At 46.2% G+C, this 22,097-nt stretch overlaps 2 protein-coding genes across 5 annotated transcripts in view; one reads left to right on the top strand and one right to left on the bottom strand.

Moving 5' to 3' along the window:
• LOC144370058 (putative serine protease 47) overlaps positions 1–22,097 on the bottom strand; it is a 405,363-nt gene that overhangs the window by 304,339 nt on the left and 78,927 nt on the right. The gene's annotated exons all lie outside the window — the stretch shown is intronic.
• LOC144370053 (putative serine protease 47) lies at positions 1,250–18,679 on the top strand. 3 transcript variants are annotated; one of them, XM_078030639.1, is made up of 6 exons: positions 1,250–2,553; positions 10,415–10,444; positions 11,249–11,411; positions 13,223–13,459; positions 16,036–16,173; positions 18,185–18,679. In XM_078030639.1, exons 1-5 carry the CDS (start codon positions 2,385–2,387, stop codon positions 16,046–16,048), a joined length of 612 nt encoding a protein of 203 aa, XP_077886765.1. In that variant the 5' UTR covers positions 1,250–2,384; the 3' UTR covers positions 16,049–16,173; positions 18,185–18,679. The 3 variants fall into 3 exon arrangements, with proteins under 3 accessions (XP_077886765.1, XP_077886766.1, XP_077886767.1); XM_078030640.1 differs by having other exon boundaries at positions 10,418–10,444; XM_078030641.1 differs by lacking the exon at positions 10,415–10,444.

A 22,097-nucleotide genomic window follows, 5' to 3' on the forward strand; every position in this document is an offset into this window, starting at 1 on the left:
TGGCAGTTGGAGAAACCTGCAGCCTCACCCACAGAGAGTATATCACACTGCGACTGTGGTCATTTATGAGACCCACTGGGCAGTTTTCTAGCTATGAACACTCCTCACCACTGCCCAGTTATGATCTGAGACTCTCGGTCAATCCCCTCAGAATGACATCCCAGGCAGCTTCCCTGTGTCTTAGGAATGGGCACAGGGCTCAGCATCTTGACTCCTGGGAGCCCTAACTGACCACCACTGTGACACCATCTGGGACTGCCTAAAAAACCATGCAGTGACCTGTGTCCATTGTATAAGGAATCAAGCCCTTGGCCTCTCTCCCTTCTGCTGACCCAATGTATTTCCCCTGAGTAGCCTGGACCTGGGTCTTAGGAGCCCGCCTCCCCATGAGCAGTATCAGTCTTCCTGGGGCTTCCTGGGCCATGTCAAGTGCATCCTCTAAGGCTCTTTCCTTCCCTTACTTCTGCTCAGTGAGTTGACCTCAGGGGAAGTACTCCATTCTAACTCCCAAGGGTTTGGGAGGTGACTGCTCCTCAGATAACAAGCCCCTGACCCTCCAGGCTCACCTCCTTCCAAAGGTCAGGACACTGGACACAGTGTCTCACAGTCTCCACAGTGGGAAAAGTCAGTACAGGATCCAGAGAGTGACCTGTCTGTAACAGATTCTCAGGGTCCAACTGAGCCAAGCTGGGCAAAGTTTAAATGTAAACCCCAGTGGAATGTTGGACCCAGACATTCTGCAGGGGGAGGGGCCAAGGGCAGCTGGCCTGGCGGGGGCTGGGCAGACATTCCATCAAGAGCTCTGACAGGTATAGAAGAACCTCCTGTTGCCTTTAGGCAATTCAATGGTGACACAAGTGGTGTGTGCCTCTGGGTCATTTTGAAGTAGTTTCTCAAATGCACAGCAGAGTGGTGAGAGCTATGGCTCTCATGAGCCACACAGTCATGGGTCTGAACGGCCCCTACTCTAAACTGAAGGGTATGGATTGCATTTTATGTATAAAGTGTTTTTTTTTAAATCCCATTCCCAGTCTGTAAAACAGACTCTTGGGTGTTTCAGAAATATTCAACACCTTATTAGAAGTCTTTTCAATGAATGGGGGAGGAGGCAATCCATGATATTCAGGCACTAAGAACAAGCTTCTTTCACTTTTTATGTAGTTATTCCCCACATCGATGTCATTGATGAAGTAGCTCGTGGAGCTTTTCTTTTAAAGTAGTGATATAAATTATGCAGTGTAGAAAAAACTGTCTTTTTATTCCACAGTTGTTTTAGTTGTTTCATATAATGACTGATGGAGTTCAGATTCTCAAAGCAAGCTTTATTTGCTAGACCAAGGTCGAATTCAGGGGCCTTGCATACTCTTGGTCAGTGCTTTGCCACTGAGCTTCAGTGTTACCCCATCAGTCTTGCACTGCTTCAAACTGCTCATATAATACCACTGGACAAATGCAATTTGTGCAAAGTGGCCATGGGAAGGAGCATTGAAATCCTTTTGTCCTACCATCTGACCTTTATTCTTGTAAAGTCCTGAACTCATATTGATTGCCGAAGGGAAAAAAAAATAAAAACACTGTGAACATGGATGTCCTTGTCATCAGGAACATTGGCAGAATGGCTGAAGGCCCTGTCCGCCTACTGTAAAGGTTTTCCGTCCTAGGACCTTGGCAGCATCACACGTGACATGTCTTCCACATTATCCTTTGGAAAGAAATGATACGAATTACCTAAATTTCCAGAAAGAGTATCAAAGGATTGTTTTTGTTTGTTGTTTTGGGATAAAGCATTTCAGGGTCAATGGGATCCAAGTATACATTTGAAACCTTCAGGCTAAAAATATGCCATGGCGTAGAAAAGGAAGAGGATACATTTGGTGTGTGCCCAAATTGGTCGACATTGCCAAATCTTCATCAAACATAGGAGTAAAACTGTCAAAGAGAACATGTGGGCATCTGTATATAGTGGGAGGGCTGTCCGTATGCAATAATGTGCTCAGTAGGCAAAATCAAGGAATGGGGTTTTCAGAGTGTTACCCAGACCTATAATTCTTTAATGGAACCTGCAGCTGGACTAGGAGGAAAGCACACACTGATGTCTGGACGAGTGAACAGGAACCAAAGGGAGTTAGTGGGAAGGGGGTGAAAACACTGGGCCCAAATGGGGAGCCAGTGCTTCAGGGTAGAGAGCTCCCAAGGGCTGCACAGGGCGGTGTCTAAGTCATAACAGTGAAAATCACTTCGTCATTAAAGATGCTCAGGCTGAAAGAAGGGCCAGCCCAGAGGCTCTGGAGGAGGAGCCGCTTTGCTGGAGACACCTGGCAGGCTTCCCGACCCACCTCATCCTCCTGCAGGGCGCCCCCGGGTCCCTCCTGCACCCCTCGCGCATGCGCACGTGCTTGGCTGGAAGCGCATGCTCTCTGGTCGCCCTCCAACTGCTCCAGCGTCCGTTGGGGCTGCAGCGGGGCAAGGCGCAGGCGCGAGCGCGGTTGGCGGGCTCCCAACGGCCGGCAGGGCTCCCGAGGCGGCGTCCAGACTCAGTCCCAGAGGCCCGAGGTACCGGACCCGCGAGCCTCTCCCGTCCCCAAGGTGTCCCTTCCTGGTCCTCTGGCCCCTGTGCCTCGCCGGGCAGCGCCGTCCTGGCCTCCCCTGGACGTGGGCCGCCCGCACCAGGCCCCGAAGTGAGGGGCCGTTGGCCAGTGCGGCCCCCACATTGGGGCGCCGTCCCTCCGTGACCCTTGCAGCCTGTGTGGGGCCCGGGCTCCGGGGCACCTGTGCGGTGCCTGAGAAGCGCGGTCCTGGTCAGCAGGTCCGCGGCTCCTGTCGGTGTCAGAGGAAGTGGTGAAGGTCGTCTCCTTGTCGCTGTGAAAGCTCTGAATGTTGGGGACACCGTCAGCTGGCATCAGGGTTGTTAGGCTGAAGGACGCGCGTTTCCCGTGACGTTAGTGACTTTGCAGAAGGGAACACACTGAGCGGAGTGTGCTGGGTCCCCTGTGGTCACACCGTGATTGACGGCCCTCGTAGGTGGGCTGTTGGGGGACAGAGCACCTGAATGATGACGGGAGAACGGTGTGACCCCAAGTCGTGTGCAATAAAGAGACTCCTGTTGTATTATTAATGTGTGGTGCTCGTGTATTGCGCACTGACACTGACGATGTGCTCTCAGCGTGGTGGGGGGCTGTTGGGGGGCCCTTGTGGCTCTTTCTGGGTGCCCGAAATTTTCCTTCCGTCTTGATGGGCAGGAGGATCACAGGGCGGTTATTTGGGTGAGAAAATGAGGCCTGTGCTGGTCCTGGAGGGTTGGTAGAGTACAGAGGGCTGGGGTGTTCCCCTGTTCCTTTGGTGGGTGGTGGGGTCCCTAATGTGTTGCTGTGCATTCCTCATTTGGACCTTGTTCTGTTTAGGACTGACTGAGGGGAATGTGGTGTGTGTTCAGAAGTGTGGGTGGTGGTGTCTGGGGCTTTGTAATTGGAGAATTTGTCCTAAGGCAGAAGTGGAGCAGCAAAGAGAACAAGCAAACCTCACTTCATAATTATGAGCTGCTGATCTGATTTTGAGGAGGTATAATGCCGGAAAAAAAGAAAAAAAAGCAGAGGTCTCTGAGAATTTCACAGGCATAGGATGAATTCTGTGAAGTTGTGAGTGAGTCTGGAGTCTCTTCAGGATCCAGAGGGGGGTTTTACCCAGGCAAGAAGGATCCAAGTTGGTATGCCCTGTACCTTTATAGCCATAGAGAAAGCTGATGGTGTGAGGTACCTTCCATCTAGGTTGTAGCTGTTTTGATGGCTCCACCTCCTTCCAGGCCTTTCCTAGAATCTGGTCTCCTGGTTTTCCTTTCTTCGGGGTTTCTGGGATTTACTGGGCATGGCCAAAAGACATTTTCTTATTTCTGGAGTGTGGCGTGAACTCATCCCAGATCAATCAGGTACCACAGAAGCTGACTCACCTCTGAGTCTAGGACTGTATTTGCTGACAGAAAGAGCATGCCATATGACATCTCATATTGACATAGCATCAGATTAACCTTCACAGTATTTCCAGCTCTCATAAGGGCAACTGGTTATTTTGGTGTTGGTGAGAATTGTTCTTTCTTATTCACATTGCACAAGAAATAAGAATATAATTAAACAATATCATTCTCTTCCTTTCTCTTCCTGCTTCCTCCCTATAGTCCCTTTCATCAAATCTACTTATGTTCCTTCAATTTTCATGAGCCGCCACCTCTATTTATCTTTTTCTTCTATAGATTTCACATATGAGAGAAAACATCCAACTGTTGATGTTCTCATTTTAGAAGATATTGCTTAACTTAAGGGACTCCAGTTCCATTCATTTTCCTTCAAATTGACATAATTTAATTTTACTTTACACTGAATAAGTCTCTATTATATGTTTATGTATAGACACACACACACATACACACACATATTGTGGGGACAAGTGCTTGGAGTACTGCATACATGGCTTACATTAAGGGCACCAGTGTGGCAAATCACTCCCCTTGTGCTGGGCACGTGAGCGGCAAACTGCTTACCCCATAGGCACAGGGGCTGAGAGTGAGGCCACGTGTTGCAGTCCCAGCGCTTGCTCCATGGCTTCCTCCTTGATTGGTTGTTGCAGGGTCAAGTGGCCAGAAACTGTATTGGTGGCCGCCTATAATCTGCTTAGCTACAGCCCAAGTATATATACTCGGTAACTACGTAATCAAATGAGACCTGCTTCTAGCTTGGTCTCTGGAGGTCTTGGTTCGAGACTCCACAGCCACACTGGACAAGAGAGAGCCATGCAATACATATCACTTTTTCTTACTCCATTTTTTGATGGGCCTAGGTTTCATATTTGGATATAGTGAATTGTGCTGCTCCAAAGGTGGGTGTGCATGTATCACTATAGCTTGATGACCTTAAATCTTCAGGATAAATACCAAGGAGTGGTATTGCTAGGTAATATGGTGGCTTCAGTTCTAGTGTTTTGAGGAGCACCCATACTTATTTCCATAGAGTTTCTACTAATTTACAGCCACATCAATAGTGTGTAAGTGTTGCTGTGTTTTTTCATATTCTCCAGCATTTATTATTCTTTGTTTTCTTGATGCTGTCTTGTTGACTGGAGTGAGATGAAATCTTGGGGTTGTTAATTTCCCTAATTGCTAATGGTATTGAACATTTATTCATGTATTTGTTGGCCATTTTTATTTCTTCTTTTGAGAAGTGTCTGTTTCTTTTGCTCATTTATTATTGCATTGTTTGATTTTTGATGTTAAGCATTCTGAGTTCTTTATGTATTCTGTATTTCTTGGTCAGAAGAGTAGCAAAGATGTTTTTCTCAATCTATAGGTTCCAAAATCTTGTTTCCTTTGCTGTGCATAAGTTTTTTTAATTCAATACACACCCATTTATTAACTCTTGCCCTTATTTCCTGAATTGTGTGGGTCCTATTAAGAAAGTCATTCTTGGAGTGTTGAGTCTCCATTTGCTTCTAAAGGAGGCATAATTTCTGGTCTGATCCCTGGCTCTTTGATCCATCTTGGTCATGTTGTATACCCTTAACATGTTTTTCAATGTGATTTGCTAACATTTTATTAAGAAATTTTGCATTTAAGTTCATGTGGGATATTGGTCTGCAGTTTTCTTTCCTCAGTGTGTCCTTATCTGGTTTTGACTTAGAGGGATACAGACTTCACAGAGGGAACTTGGACTTATTCCATCCCTTTCCATTTCATGGAGCACTGGCATGAGTTCTTCCTGAAGTCTCCTAGAATTTAGCTGAGAATCCATCTAGACCTGGGGCTTTATTTCTTACAAGCTTTTCATTACTGCTTCTCATTGCTAGTTACTGGTCTGTTTAGACCTTCTTTTTCCTCTGACTTCAATTTTTGCAGATTATAGCTGTGTAGAAATGTACCCATTTTCCCTGGGTTTTCCAGTTGATTGGTGTATAATTTTTCAAAATAATCCATAATGATTTTTTTGTTTCTGTGATATGTGTGATGATTTCTACTTTTTCAACTCTGAATTTATTAATTTGAGTCTTTTTTTGGTTAAGGGCTTATCCATCTTTTTATGTTTTCAAAAACTCTTAGTTTAGTGGAGCATTTATATTTTCTTCATTCTCAATTTCATTAATTTTGGCTTTGATCTTAATTATTTCCTTCCTTCTTCTCTTTTTGGATTTGGTTTGTTCTTTCTTAAGGGCCTTTAGATGCCTCATTTGATTGTTTAAACATTCCTCTTAGAACTAACTTCATACTGACCTACAGTTACTGGTATATTGTATCACCATTCTCATTTGCATCTAAGAATTTTTTTCAAATTTCTTCCCTGATTTCTTCTATCATCCATTCATCATTCAAACATGTATTTTTCAATCTCTATATCTTCATTTAGTTCTTGTGGGGTTTTGGTGTACATTTTTATTTTCATTCCATTATTATGTGATTCAAGGAATTATTGTACCTTGGTCTCTCTGAAAGTTTAACTCATGAAGTGTCTCTTTTATATAATTAATGGCACTGATGATTGGGGCATAAATACCTGTTGTCATTGTATCTACTTATTCTATTGTTCTCTTATCCAATATACTCTTATTTCCTTATAACTTTTCCTTCATGTCTGACCGTACAGTTCAGATTGTAGGGAACTTATTTTATTAGCCTATATCAGGAAAAAAAATCAAATAGAGCAGAATTGGTTCTAGGCACTTGAAATGGAGCAAGAAGCCATTGTTAATCAGACATCACTGGGAACCACAGCTCAACCTTCATCTGGGCTTCACCCCACACCACCATGCTGACCCAAGTGGGTCAAACTACCTGTTTCCTGAAACAATGTTAAACTCTTGATCTTCTGTACAAACCACTCCTTCCACCAAACTCTCCAGAGACTCAGATTGTACTCATGTCCCTTCCTACAAAATGGCTTAATTTTTCCAGCAGCAGTCTTAATTCCCGACTCTCAGTGCTGTCATCCCAAAGCCTTGCCTTTAAGGCTCTCCATGCAGCCAGCATGCACTTGGGCAGGTGCCAAATTCAGTGGTTCAGTTGTGAGTGCTCCCAGGTCTCACATGTGACTTGCAATGTTCTCCCAACTCCATCTTATGTGTCCTAAAGCATTATCTCTCTGCTTTAATTTTTTTTTCGTTGAAACAGTGTTAAATTCATAGATTTGTGCCATAATCACCCAATTTGCTATTTTAATCTCCACTCCGACCTCTACCCCTAGATAACTACCAGATTTTTAAAAATTTTTTTTTTCATTTCCTGAGCATTTCAGATAAATGGAAACCCAGAATTTGTTGTCCTCTGCAACTGGCTTCCTCCACTTAGGGTAACGTTTTTGAATTTCTAGGCTGTGGCACTTACCTGTGTTTTGTTATGTTTTCTTCCAAAGCATACTTGTACCACACTTTGATATTTGTTTACCAGTTGACAGGCATTTGCAGAATGGGGATATTATGAACAATGCTGTTATGAAAATTCTTCTGCAAGTATTCATGGAGACACATGTTTCTAAGTTGAGCTATTTTGTGTTATTCTTTAGTTTTCTTTAATTTTATTCTTTAGTTTTCTTTCTTTGGGGACATGTGTTTTTTTTTCTCTTAGGTAGATTCTGAGAAGTGAAACTACGAGGTCACATGGTAACTTTATGTTTGGTATTTTATAAATTTCCAAACTTCTTTCTAAAGGATGCCTTATGTTATATTCCTTCTGAAATGTGTCTGGGTTCCACTTTTTCTACATCCTTGCCAACTTTTGGTATTGTCTGTTTCATTAGCCATTGTAATGAAATTAAATGGTGTTTCATTGTAGTATTAATTTACATTTCTCTAATTACTAAGGATGTGGAACATATTTTCATGGGTTTCATTACCATTCACAGTCTTTTCCTTTCACAAATTAAAAAACGATTAGAGGCTTATCTAGTTTAATTTTGTTATACACATTAGGGAATGTAAATTGTACAGAATAATGGGTTTCATTGGGAAATTTCCATACGTGATTCTAAGGAGCTTTGATTGTAGCTACATTTCCCTTTTCCTCCTTTTATATTAATCTTCCTCCCCCGGATTCCCTCCTCTATCCCTTATAGGCCCTCTTTAATATCATATTTTCCCTCAAGATTTCTCATATGAGAGAACACATTTCCACTTGTCTTTGTGAGTCTTGCTTATTTTGTTCATATTGTGATCTATAATTTTATCCATTTTCCTGAAAGGACATGGTATTATTTTTCTTTATAGCTGAATAATACTAATATTTCTCTCTCTCTCTCTGTTCCTCTCTCTCTCTCTCTCTCGCTCTCTCTCTCTCTGTGTGTGTGTGTGTGTGTGTGTGCGCGCACGCACACGCATGTGTTTCTGAAACACGATCTTTTGTCCAATCCCAGGGAAAGAACATGGAGACACAGAGTGCAACAGAAGTGAGACTTTTAGAGAGCAGGTACAATATGTATTTTATCCTCTTAAACACAAGTTCAATCCCCCAGTTCCTCATTGGTTAAGAACTAAGATTGGTTAAGAAGGTCACAACCTTAGTGAACTTTGCCTAAGATGCCACATTCCCATATAAGAAAACTCTCTTTCCACATTTAAGATCTCTTTCCCCTTCAATTAATGTTTCTCAATGTGGTATTTCCTCCTGTTAATCTGTTAAACAGGTCCCTATTCCCACATCCTATTTTTCTAGGAGACTATATGTGTTTAAGTCTCAAGGCTGCCACATATGAATGGTACTGCATAAACTGTCCTTTAGTGATTTTCTACTCTGCCTTCTCTTTTCCCTGTATTTAGAATTTCTAAAATCTACTTACTTGAGAATTTACTTTTTGAACATGAATCATCAGATTTTCTATTTCTCACATATATGAAGTTCTTTTTTTAAAATCGTACTGGGTGGGTATTGAACCCAGGGGGCTCTATGAATGAACAACTTCTCCTTAGTCCCTTTTAAAATTTGGAGATAGGTTGTTACAAAGTTGTTACACTGGCCTGGAACTTGAGCTCATCCTGCCTCAGTCTCCTGTGCCATTGGGATGCACCATGAGGACTGGTTTATGTAGCACATTTTGTTGACGCATTCTTCTCTTGATGGGCATCTAGACTGACTTCATAGCTTGGCTATTGAGAACAGTACATAGATGAAGATATCTCATTCCTGTGTATGCAGGTATCTCTTTACTATGCTTGCTTTGATTCCTTTGGGTATATGTCAGGAATGAGATAGCTGGATGGTATAAACAATTTATGTTTAGCTTTTTGGGGTACCTCCATACTTTTATGCAGAGGGATGATACTAATTTACATTCTCATCAGTGGTGTACAATGTTTCTTTTCCCACTCATCCTCACCAGCATTCGTTTTGTTTTTTGTTCTATACTGGTACATGAAAAATCAAGCTATTTTGTGGGAACAAACATAGGTGCAGACTCAGTCTCTGAATAGTTGGTTGGAAGGAATAGTTTGTACAGAAAATCAGCAGAGTTTAGCAATGTTTCAGGAAACTGGCGGTTTGGCCCACTTTGGACAGCAGGTGAATAAAAGAATTGTCCAGGTATGCATCTGAGATGTGATTTTCAGTGACCTCCTGTTCCATTGTAAGTGCTCAGAACCAATTCTACTCCATTTGATCCCCCTTTTTTTTTGAAAGTGATTGATGAGTTCCTTGTAGTCTGATGTTTATAATCCAGAAATGAAGCAAAAGAAATGGGAAAATAAATGTAGATTGACTATTCCAAACTCAGTGTGTTACATAGAGAGCTGCCTTGGAATGCAGGATGGCCCTGCCTCTGGGCCACACCCCTGGGATGAATTACTATTGAATATCCTTTCTCTTTTTCTATGGGTAGCCTCCTCTTCCTTTTCTCATTGATCTGGGTCCTTGATTGGGTCAAGGATGGTGTGGGAGGGGTCAGGGTACTGGGCCAGTGTGTGTGAGGGGGGTCTGTCTTGGGATGAGGGCCAGGGCCTCCAGTGCCTGTGGTGGCAGCTGAGGGCACAGTCAGGTGGGTGGAGGGTGGGTGGTGGGTGCGGTAGCTGGAGTGTTGATGCCTGTCTCATGGCAGGGTGAGGAACCCTCTGCGCATGGGTAGGTGCAGGTCAGGGTGGGGTCATCCCCAGAGTCCAGCAGTCCCGGATGGGCACCAGGCCAGGCTCATGGCTCTGCGGCCGTTGTTGTTGCTGTGGTCTCTCCGTCTCCAGGCAGCCTGTACCCCTGGTTTCTGGCAGCCGCCAGGAAAGGCAGATGAACTCCCAGGGGAACAGGAGGACCTGGAGCCCATAGCCAGCAGGGTCTGGGGCTGTGTGGGCGGGGCCCAAGGTCCCTTTGCAGTAGGGGCTGGTGGGAGAGGCTGGAGGAGGCAGGAGCAGGCCCAGGCGGGCAGTGAGAAGCCACCAGTGTGTTCTCTTTGTCTCTACCCTGAAGCAGACGTCCACCAAGAGGACATCACCCAAGGTAGGTCAGGTTTCCCAATCTGGCGGAGATTTTATGGGTGGGAATCCCTGCCAGAGCTCAGGCATGAGGCTGTGGAACAGGATGCGTGGCCCAGGTCTGGCCCAGGGCTGTAGGGGGCCCAGAGGCAGAGGCAGTCAGCCTCAGGAGTCTCAGGTCCCTTTCCAGAAATCTGGGAGCACAGCCAGGGACCAAGATAACCCTTCTCAACTGTGAGGACCATGGATCCTCCCCCAGATAGAAGTCTTCTAAACAGAGTTGTCTCCATCTGCCCCACCCCTTTAGCAATGGAGCATGCCATGAGGGGGTGGGGGCCAGTTGCCCCAGGTCACACAGTACTACAGACACCTGCTGGTGACTTTGCTCCTCATGACACTGGGGTGGAGGGTGTGGAGTGAAAACAGCTGCCTAGAAACTAGGACCTCTGAAAAGTAAGATTAGTAACCCCAGAGAACTTCACTCCCCTCATCTGCAAAGTAGGCATAGAGTTGTGTTGGTGGAAGGAGTGAGGCCCCAGGGAATCCTTCCCAGTCCCAGGGCTGTGCTGTGAGCAGCCTTTCACCTTGCCCCTTCCTGTCCAGACCCCCAGACCAATATCCCCACAGCTCTTGCTCAGCTGTACTAGGCCATCTAGGCCTGGGCTGTGATGACTGAAGTCAGAAGCCAAGACAGCCCTCAATCATTTGGGCTGGGTCACTTGTCCCTTGACCTTGGCCTTCCCATGTGTGAAGTGAAGGAGGGACCTCCTTGGGGTGGTATGGGACACCACATGTATCTCTAACAGATCTGGGGGGATTGTCTCCACAGTGTGCGGGAAGCCCAAGGTGATAGGGAAGGTGTATGGTGGCCATGATTCGGTGAGTGGCCAGTGGCCGTGGCAGGCCAGCCTGCTCTACCTGGGCCAGCATCTCTGCGGAGCTGTCCTCATTGACGCCCACTGGCTGCTTTCCACAGCCCAGTGCTTTCTCAAGTGAGTTATGCTTCCTGGGGCCCTCTCAGGGGGTTTGGCAGGGGAGGAAGGGTGAGAAGAGAAAAGGGGATCAGAGGGGATGGCCCTCCTCTGGGTATTGCTGGGGTCCCTGTGCTGCCACCAAATGCACACTGCTCCTTCTTTGATCCAGTGTCTGCTCCACCTGGACTGTCCTCCCCACTGGCCACCCAGTGCTTTCTTCATTTCCTGGGTCCTTATCATCCTTCATCCTCAGCCCCAGCTGAGAGACCCCTCTTCCCTATGTCTGTCCCCCCTGACAAGGACGTGTGCTGAGAACATTGGCACCTTACCCTACACTCCTGAGAGTAAGAATCTAGTCAGAGACCAGATATGATCAGCAGTGAAATGATTTCTTTCATTACTTTTGTTAAACTTCATTCCTGGGAGGAGCCAGAGTTACCCCTGCCCCATGTGTCAGGCTGCGTTGGTGGGGAGAGTAGGGTTCCCCAGCCTTGGAGAATGACATGGACAGTCAGGAGTCTACCTCTCCTGGCCCTCCTGGGCCTGTCTCTGTGGCTAACTTCAGAACACATGTGGAGGGACCCAGAGGGAAGGAGGGACTCATAGCCCAGGTAGGGGAGTTGCAATTTGTACACTTGCTGTCCCTGAATCCTCAGCTAGCTTCTCTTGAATCTGTGCAGGGTCCCCTGAAACCCTCCATGACATGGGGGGGGGGGAGGGGTGGCGAGATCCCATGCCAGTGTGTCTCCATCTTTTCAGGAAGACAAGGAACAAGCTTCAGTCAGCATGATGCAGGAAGAAGCTCAAAGTGGGCAAGGAGGGCAGATGTGAGGGAAGGGGTCCAGAGAGAAGCTACATTGTGGGGGCAGGGTCAAGGGACTTCCTTAAAGGAGGAGTTGGGCTTGTGATATGGATGGGGGCCCTGCAGGTCTGAGAACTGTGTGAACAAAGCCATGAAGTTACTCATTCCCCTTCAGAAACAGGAGAACTTCAATTCTGTGCACTCATTTGTGCATTTAAGAAATTCTTTGTGAGCATTTACCTCCAAGTGGAGAAAAGCAACCCTGAGGGAGTGGGTTGGAGGTGGTGAGGCCAAGGGATGGATCAAAAGGTGACAGGAAGAGACCTGGTATATGAGTTAGCTTTTTGTCATTGTGACAAAATATCTGAGAATTGAGTCAAAAGTAGGTAATTTTACTTTGGGTCACGGTTTACTTAGTACCTCCGGTACATGGAAACTTGGCCACATGGTTTCAGGCCTGTGGGAGAACAGTACACTGTGACAGGAGCACATGGTGGAGGAGTCCCTTTCACCTCATGGCAGCAAGGAAGCAAATAGGGGTACATGGTCCCAACATGTCAAGAGCACCCCCAACCTGAGGACCTAACTGATTTCCACTAGGCTCTGCTGCTTACAGTTTCTGCCATTTCCCATTATTGCCACAGACCAGCACCCAAGCCTTTTGCACATGAACCTATGGGAGTCATTTAAGATCTGAACCATAACATGGTAATGGTCCAGAGCTCCTCCTAGGAAAGTAAGAGGGTTTGATCTGAGGCACCCCTTAGTACCCTTCCAGCACCAGGATTCTCAGCTCCTCCAGTTCTAGGAGGTGGTGGGAAGCCCTGCGTCCTGAGGTTGTGAGTTGAATGTTCATCAACCCAGAGCGAGAAGGCTCCTGAGTGTTAGAAGGGAGGAGACAAAGGTGCCTGGAATCAGGGCTGGGAGAAGGGGGTCCAGAGCAGTGTGGGCAGTGGGATGAGGATGCAGGAAGAGTGGGGGCCCCTGAATCAGAGACGATGCTGATAATGGGCCCTTCCTCCTCCAGCAAATCCCAGGCACCACAGGACTATGAGGTGCTCCTGGGGAACACCCAGCTGTACCAGCACACCCAGCACACCCAGAAGATGCTCGTGAACCAGATTATCACCCATCCAGACTTTGAGAAGCTCTATGTCTTCGGGAGTGACATTGCCATGTTGCAGCTGCACCTGCCTGTGAACTTCACCCCCTATGTGGTTCCTGTCTGCCTCCCACGTGCAGACATGCAGCTGCCCAGTCAAAGGTCCTGTTGGATAACTGGCTGGGGAAGGCTCTCCGAGAAGAGTGATGGGGCCTGGGAGAGGCAGGAAGGGAAATGAAGGACAGGAGGAAGCATCAGGGCAACAGGAGAGGGTGGTTCAGCCAGGAAAGAGGCCCAGGCTGGTTTCTGAAGCCCCTGGACTTGACCCCCCTGTGCCTCATTTCCATGATCTCTCAGATGAGGACTGGGCAAGTGCTACATCCCTTTAGTTCTGAAAGTGTATGATTCTAGGCTTCAGAGTTCCATGTGGCCCAGTCCCTGAATATCTGGGGATCCTTAACAACTGGAATCAAGAATCTGGTTTGTTGGAGTCTTTGTGGCTTTTGATTCGAGTGTTTAATCAGCCAAGGTTTCGGATGACTTGAATGAACTCAAAAGCTGTTCCTGGGGGCTGTCCCGTTCCGGGTTGTTAGTTGGCTTTCCATTACTGTAAAAACAAAGCAAAACAAACTTGCCTGAGATAATGACTGAAAATGAGGAAAGGGTTATTTTGATTCATGGTTTATGATGTTACATGGGGATGACTTTCCATCCTGAGCAAGTTATGGAGCAGTGCTGCCCAGGAAGCAGAGAGCCAGAGGAGGGGCCGGGTTCCTGACATCCCCTTTAAGGGCACACCTCCAGTGACCTACCCTCCTCCTGTACACCCCATTCCTTCAAGATTCCAGCACCTCCCAATAGTGTCACGGGTTGGGGCCAAACTTTAAACACACAGGCCTTTGAGAATCCTTGGAAAGGTGCTTGGGAAAAGTGGGAAGTCACATGTGGCATCTGACCCCAGAGCCTGCATGATGAAGTCAGAGTGATCCCAATTTAGGAATGGTTAATGTCTATGAGCTCACCTAGCTCTTATCTTGTCCACTTCCCATTCTTGTCATGTAAACTGCATAATGAAGAAAGCTTTGGGGTTTTGTGTTGCCTTGTCAGATTGAAAGAAGAGAATTATAGACAAAGGCTTATGCCTGGATGATTTAATAAAGAAAGGATTGTTGATGGTTTGGGGAAATGCTTCCGGTGTATTTTCAATGAAAGAAAGAACAGTACAAATTTGTAATCATCCATGGGGTCAGCATTTGGTTCCGTGTCTCTCAACAGAGGTGTTAGAGGTGTTTTGGACAGACCGTGTCTTCAGTGAGTGCTCTGCCCACAAGCCTAATACCTGCCCACCCAGTGTTAGGAACACTCCCTAGTCATGGGATGGCCAGCCCCCAGCACACATATGTGTAGAAACACATTCTGGTTCTTCCTTGAAGACAAGATCCAAGTCTTGTTTTAATGTTCCAGACAGTGTCCCAAGGCACCTGGTAGGAACTCCACTGCTCTTTTCCACCCTGGCACAATAAATCACTGTTTCCTGCCTATTGACTCCAAATTTCTCTCCCATTTTCCATCCTGTGTACTTCTACTCAAGTCCCCACATGGTGGCCTATTATGGGCACGTAGAATCAAATGTCAACTCCCCACCTTGGCTATAAGGCTGTACATAGTATCAGTGCTCTGCCCCTTCTCTGCCTCAGCTCCTGCTGCATCCCTCACATATCTGATAACTCGCAGCACTGTCCACTTTGCTCCTCCTTGAGCAAGGCCACCTCCATCCCTAGACCATTTGCTTTGCTGTTTTCCCAGCCTAGCTTTCTTTCCCCTCTGCTCTTTGCATTACTTCTTTCTTCTTGACATTTACAGCTCAGCTCAGCTACTCCCACTTTTACTCCATCATGTGAACTATTTTGAAATAGGCAATCCCTGCTGTCATCTCCCTGTTCTATCTGGTCCATAGCACTTAACAGTTTGTTCATTTCTTCTACTTGCTCTGTCTCTTCCAACTCAAATGTCAACCTGTACCTCAGTGTGTAAAATATGCCTAGCACAAGGACAAGTGAATAGATAAGTGATGGGGTGAGAGGATGGATGGATGGATGGATTGACAGATGGGAGGATGAATATGGAATTGGATGGGAAGATGATTGGATGGATGGATGGATGGATGCATGGATGGATGGATGGATGGATGGATGGGTGAAGTTGGTGGATGGGTGGTCGTATGTGTTAGTGGATGGGGAGAAGGAAGAAAGAATGGAGAGATTGATGAGAGTAGATGGAAAATGAGTGTGGGAAGAGGGGTAGATGGATGGAGGAATGGATGAATGCGTGGACGTGTGGGTGGGCAGGTCAGTGGATAAAGAGATGGCAAAAAGGTTAGTAATGGATGGGTAGAGAGTAGACTGAATGGTTCATGAGAGGACAGGTGGGTGACTGAATGGTTGCTGAATTCCAGGGAGTGGAGTCACGTAATTAGTGGGATTTGCCACTTTGTGTAATAGGAAAGGTTGTTCTGTTGTTGGAGGAATAGGCTAAGTATGTGGACAGCTTTGAGAAAAGGGTGGGGGGCTTAGCGTGGAAGACTGAACCGAGGTTTGAAACCCATGCTTGAGAGTAGTGGTGAGCGTCAGGCAGAGTGGGGGTTCTGAGTCATCTGGGTTCTTTGCTAAGGCACAGTGCATGTCACTCACCTCCTTCTCATTTTCACAGAGCCATTGTTACTGCCCTACTCTCTCCAGGAAGCTAAGGTGAGTCTTATGAATAGCACCATCTGCAATACCTTCTATGGGCAAACACCTGGAGAAGGCAGGAACTACTCTGTGCAGGAGGAGATGCTGTGTGTGGGGGACTTCTCAACAGGAAAGGCCATCTGCCAAGTAAGTAAGGTCGGGCTCTGCTGCTCTCTTGCCTGTTCTGCTGGCCTCAGTTTCCCCTGGGGGGCCTGTGTTGGCCTCAAGTGTCTTGGTGGAGACCCCAAACTTCCTGCTTCCTTCCTTCTACATATTTTCCGTGGGCTCCATTCCTCATCAGTCTTCCTTCAGACCAGCACCTTCCTCAGCCCATCCCAGCACAAAGCTGTCTGCTGTGAGGACCCTCAAACAGTATCCATTTTAGTTGCCTGTTTTAAACTCTGATGTGTAGCATACACACAGGATGAGTTATTTGTAAGTGCACAGCATGATGACTTTTGTGACGTTGATGCAACCTGTTACCAGCCCTCCCCACAACTCTCCATTCCCTTCTTGTCCCTAACCAGCAGATTTCCTTTTAGTCTTTGGAATTGATTCTGAATTTTCTGCAGACAGGATTTACTGTTGGCTTTCTTCTGTATTTTAACATTATATTTGTACCCAGGGTTTTTACTGTAAGTTCATATCAGCTGTCTAATCATCAAAAAATAAAGGGTAAGCCACAATTGGGGGGGCTATTGGTCACCTGGTGTGTTGGAATACACCTATAAGCCCAGTGGTTCAGGAGGTTGACTGCAAATTCATGCCAAGCCTCAGCAATTTAGTGAGACATTTTGCAACTTAGGGAGACTGTTTTCATATTAAAAATAAAAGAAAGTGTGGATGTGGAACAGTCGTGAAAAGCCCATGGATTCAGTCCCTGGTAATAAAAAATAATACTAATATCTGGTTGGTAGTATACAAAAATGCCAATGTCATAGAAAAGAAGGAATGAATGAGACTGAAGTAGGTTAATAAAACTTGGTATTTAAAGATAAGATGGGATCCTGGATTGGATCTTGGAATAGAATAGGGATATTTGGGGGCAGAGACTCACTGGTAGAGTGCTCACCTAGCGTGTGTGAGGAGCTGGGTTCAATCCTCAGCACCACATGAAAATAAAGAAAATAAACTTATTGTGTCCAACTACAACTAAGAAAAAATATTTTAAAAAAGAATAGGGATGTTTGTTCCTAGTGAAATCTGAATATTTATTTAATAATATTGTACCATCTCTACTTCCTTGGTTTAAGTATTTGTACCATGGTTATGTCAGATGTTAACACTAGAGGAAGCTAGGTGCAGGATATGTAGATCCTCTGTAGTATCCTGCAAATCTAGCCTAATCCTACATTATTTCAAAATGGAAAGATTTGAAAAGATTGAAAGAAACCCTTTACCAGAGAGTTCATTTAGATATCAAACAAGCAAATGAAAAAACCTCTCAATATTGTCAGGCACAGGAGAAATACAAACTCAAACACCAGTGAGATGCCTCTACACATTAATTAAATGGCTGAATTCAAATGACTGGCCACGTCAGTTGTTGACAAGGATGTGAAGCACCTGGAACCCTCAACATACCCGAATGGTAGCGTTGTAATCTGGTGCAAATATTTTGAAAACAATTTTGTAAAAAGCTATATACACTTCTACCATACAATCCAGACATAGTAATGTTAGGTATTTACCCAGGAGAAGTGAAAGTAAGACTTGTAGATGTCCAAGAAAGACATCTATATGACTACAAGACAGTTCACAGCAGGTTTCTTGGGTAATAGTTCAAAACTAAGAAAAAGCTAAAAGATCAGTAGCAGGCTAATGAACGAATAAACTAAACAATATCCCTACACTAGTGCACTACTCGGCAGTAAACAGGAATAAACTATGGTGCTCACAGCTACCCAGGTGTACTACTAAATATAGTATTTAGGGAGGGGCTATGGACTGATGGATTTGGAAACACGATCTCCACTGGGAGGATCATCTCCGGAGCTTCTTGCTGCTTCATTCTGGTGTCCCTCATTGGGGGCTTGAACTGATTGGCCTTCACTAGGGCCCTGCTTCACATAGTGGCAGCCCAGGGTGTCCAACATTGCCACCTGGTATTTCTGCCCCCACTCAGCCCCCATCCTAACTCCTCTCTCTCTTTCCTCAGGGTGATTCTGGGGGTCCTCTTGTCTGCTATGGCCCCAGTGCCTGGGTCCTGGTAGGACTGGCCAGCTGGGGCCTGGACTGCAGGCCTCCCATCTACCCCAGCGTCTTCACCAGGGTTGCCTACTTCATTGACTGGATCAGTAAAGTCAGGAAGCGGAGTTCTCTGCCAGACCCTCCGCCTGACCCTCCTCCCACAGACTTTCCATCCCAGCCTCTGAGAGCTTCCGGCTGCCCCGGGCCCTGGAACACGCTCATGTGCACACAGACCTGGCTCCTTGTGCCACTTATCCTCATGTTACAGCAGCAGGTCCCTGAGTGACTGTCAGGGCCCTACATATTTCCTCTGCCCAGGCCTCCGGCCTCTTGCTGCAGCTTCTCTCACTCAAGACCACTGTTGATCTAAACAGCTCCTTTCCTCAGCTTCCCTGTCCATCATCTGCCACTCCCAAAGCCAAGTTCAGCAAACCAACCCAAATAAAAGACTCATCCTCCTGTTCCTCTGGCTGTGCTGCCCTCTGGGCTCCTTCTGTCCCTCAGTGCTCTCCTTTCCCTTCCACTTGGTCATCTGGCTTCCAGAAGGAAGAGGAAGGGGTCTTCTTAGGAATCTTCAGCCAAGGGGCCCTGGGGCAGAAAGCACTGCCATAGGGTGGACTGTGAGGAAGTTGGGAGCCAGGGGGCTTTCTAAGCAATAGTCATGGTCTCTCTGCTCTGGCTGACTGCTCCTACCCTGGGGAGCACCGGATTGTTCAGAGAAGGCCAGGCTTTACACCTGGTGTCCAAGTGTAAGGGAGGCAGTGCTTCCCCTCAGTAGATATGTGATCTGATGCAGATATACTGAAAACAATTTTGTAAAAAGCTATCTACACTTCTACCATACAACCCAGACTTAGTTGGAATCAGTGGACCTGAGGAATGACGACTGGTCCTGTCCTGTAGCCAGAGGTCTCTCAGATGTCGGTGGTGGGGGCTGGAATCTGGTCAAGAAGCAGAGAGAAGGCCCTGATGCCAGACTGAAAGCTCATCCTCATAAGGCAGCGATTTTCAGAGCTCTGCCCGTTTTTTGACACCTGGTGTGCTTTTCATCTACATCTACAGGATGCTTCAGGCATGTAGACACTGTCCACTTCCCCAGCCCAGTCACCCATGAACATGGTGCCTGTTGTCTAAGGCCCAGGGTACACCTACCCTTGTGTCCACATGCCTCTTGGGGTTGGATCCCAGTGTCACCTTGTTGATGTAGCTGATCCTATACTAGGGGTCCAGTAAAAATAAGTTTTAAAGTAGTGTGGCTGTCTTTCCCAAAAATATGCTGGACACAGGTTTTGATGCAGCCAACAGGAACCCAGAGGCCTCACAATACCCACCCCCAATGTTCAGATCCCTTGTTGAAAGGGAGAGCTTTTATTTAGCAGATGGTCACATAAACTGGACACCATTTATGGGTTTCAGTGGTAAATGTTTCCTACCCTGATATTTCTCAATTTCCTGGACCCTTACTGACAGGAGAATGGATGAACTCTCATGAACATTAGCAATAGGACTTCCCTGTCTTTGACCTTCTGAAGGATCAACAATGGCCTTTCCAGTGTGAAGACACTGTAGGAGCTTTAAGTACAATCCTGGCCTTTGGCCAGAGCACCTCTACTAATGGATGATGGTATAACCACCATCTTTGATGGGTCTTGGAGCTCCATACTCTATGGAAGGTGGAAGACAAGAGCTTTCCATCTGGTAACAAAACAGGTGATCTCACCCGACATGACTGCTCAGAACTATGGTCTGCATATGAGTTATTTGCACGGCATGTGGTCCATGCATCTTCTGCACAGGGTCAGGGGAGCTTGGGTGGTTCAGGGCTGAGTACCACCTTCTGTTGGTGCTATGGAAACCTCAGGCTGACTGGTGCTGGGGACCCGGGCAATGTCTTTCCTATTGCAGGGGCTGGGAGATTCTCTGATCCGTGGGCATTCTCGCACTCTAAACCAAGAGATCTCAACTCACACCTAGTCCTCATGACAGATCCACCGAATATCAGCTTCACCCAAGTGGTTTTTCCTTAGGTGAAGCAACTCAAGTACTCAGTGTCATTTATTTTCAATGGTGAGCTGAAGCATATAAGGTTCAGAAACTGCTTGAGATGTTATAGGAAGCATGTAGTGACAGAGGAGTAAGCCCAATGCCACTTTGAAAGAGTTTGAAGGCCTGTTTCTCCCCTCTTCTGTAGGCTGCCCTAACCCAGCCTCAATCACCCAGGAGAGACTTTTTATGACCCCTCCCAAATGTGAGCTCCAGATACTGCCTTCAGGAGAGGGAGTGACTGGCTGGGCCTGGAGCAGGGTTTCAAGCAGCCCTATGGGGAGAGCATTATCAGGAGGAAGGATTTGAAATTTTTGGTTAGGGCCTCCCTACCCTCACAGGTGGTGCAAGGACACAGGCTACTGCTCATTGGAAGATCAACTGTAGAAGAGCTGTAGAGGGCAAGAAGTGAGCCAAGGTCGTTGGAGATGCTGCTTCCAGCCTGGAACAGAAGGAGCTTGGAAGTCCTCACTCCCACTCTCAAAACAGGAAGGCTGACAAACTGAGCATCCACACCTCTTCTTAGGTCCTTCAGATAATTGAGGTCCCCAGGCAAACGGTGACCCTCACATTTGCAGAGACATTCTTATCTGGAGACTCAAGGCGTACCTGAAGGGAAGCCAGGGCGCACACACCTGGCACCGGCACCAGTGCTGGGTGAGGAAACCTAAACTGCAGTGGAGCAGTTGCTGGAGACTTGAACTCCAGAGAGGCCATGGGAGCACTGGGGCCCCTCACTCCCTTGGGTGCTACCTCCAGGAGCCTTGTCAGGTTCTCAGGCTTTAGACCAGAGGATCAAACAGTACCCCTGTTTGTGGCAATGGCATGGGGAAAATAACCATTCTGAACTATTACCAGAGTATTAGTTCTACTCTATAAAAGCTGCTACAGGAGAAAGTGTCATGCCAGAGCTGATCTTTATGACTTTATCTGCATTTAAGTGACTTGGAGTGGCAAACATCAACCTCCTGCTCCCTCTTTCATTCCTGCCCTATCATGGTTGGGAGCGCATGAAGGCTCCCTGTGAGACTGTGAGGTCTAATCCTAAGACTAGGGAGTGCTTCCTGTCCCACATGCTCACTTCAGCACCACCTCAGTAGGGCTTCTGTATAATGAGAGAGGAAGGAACTGTCTCAGCCCATAATCAGTAAGGATCCACTGGGCAACTAACAGGCAAGAGCGGAGACGAAAGTAAGGACAGCAGAGGAAATACAGTCTGTCACCCCCATGGCCATGTCAAACAGTAAACAGCCTAAAATACTCACCAGATAAGCACGAAACATCGCACTGCACATTGATGAACCTTTCACCCAGCAGATCATATGTGGCTTTGTACAGAAAATTTCAAGGTATACATGAAGAAGAAGAAGAAAAAAGAAGAGGATGAGGAAGGAGAAGAAGAAACAGAATCAGAGAACATTTCTTCAAGGAAAACCAAACATCAAAACCAGGCTTAGATTTAGTGGGCATTTTGAAAAATTCAGATCAAGAATCTGAAATAATTATGAATACATTGTGGGCGATGTCAACAGGCAGATGGACACTCCAAGAAAGAGTCAAAAGGAAATTCTAGAAATCAAAAGATATTATAACATAAATAATACCTTTAAATATTTAATCAATAACCTGGTGCAATGGCTAATTTTAATGATCACTTTATTAGAGTAAGAGATGCTTAAGATTAAGAGGCTTCTGGGTTTGGCAATGAGAATGTGTCTAAGTACAATTAATATACACTAATAAGTATAATAATATACAAACTGGACGAGCTTGGAATTAATTTTTTTATTTGGAAAAATAAAAGATTTGTGAATGGTAATGAAGCACATGAAAATATG

This window comes from Ictidomys tridecemlineatus, chromosome 13 (assembly GCF_052094955.1).
Source record: "Ictidomys tridecemlineatus isolate mIctTri1 chromosome 13, mIctTri1.hap1, whole genome shotgun sequence".
In the NCBI taxonomy this organism is placed as follows: Eukaryota; Metazoa; Chordata; class Mammalia; order Rodentia; family Sciuridae; genus Ictidomys; species Ictidomys tridecemlineatus.

Excerpts from the sequence above, each read along its gene's own strand:
- LOC144370053 (XM_078030639.1), top strand. The coding sequence starts at position 2,385 with ATGCGCACGTGCTTGGCTGGAAGCGCATGCTCTCTGGTCGCCCTCCAA. Across the intron at positions 10,445-11,248 it reads CCAAGAGGACATCACCCAAG|TGTGCGGGAAGCCCAAGGTG; the intron begins GTAGGTCAGGTT and ends TTGTCTCCACAG. Across the intron at positions 11,412-13,222 it reads ACAGCCCAGTGCTTTCTCAA|CAAATCCCAGGCACCACAGG; the intron begins GTGAGTTATGCT and ends TTCCTCCTCCAG.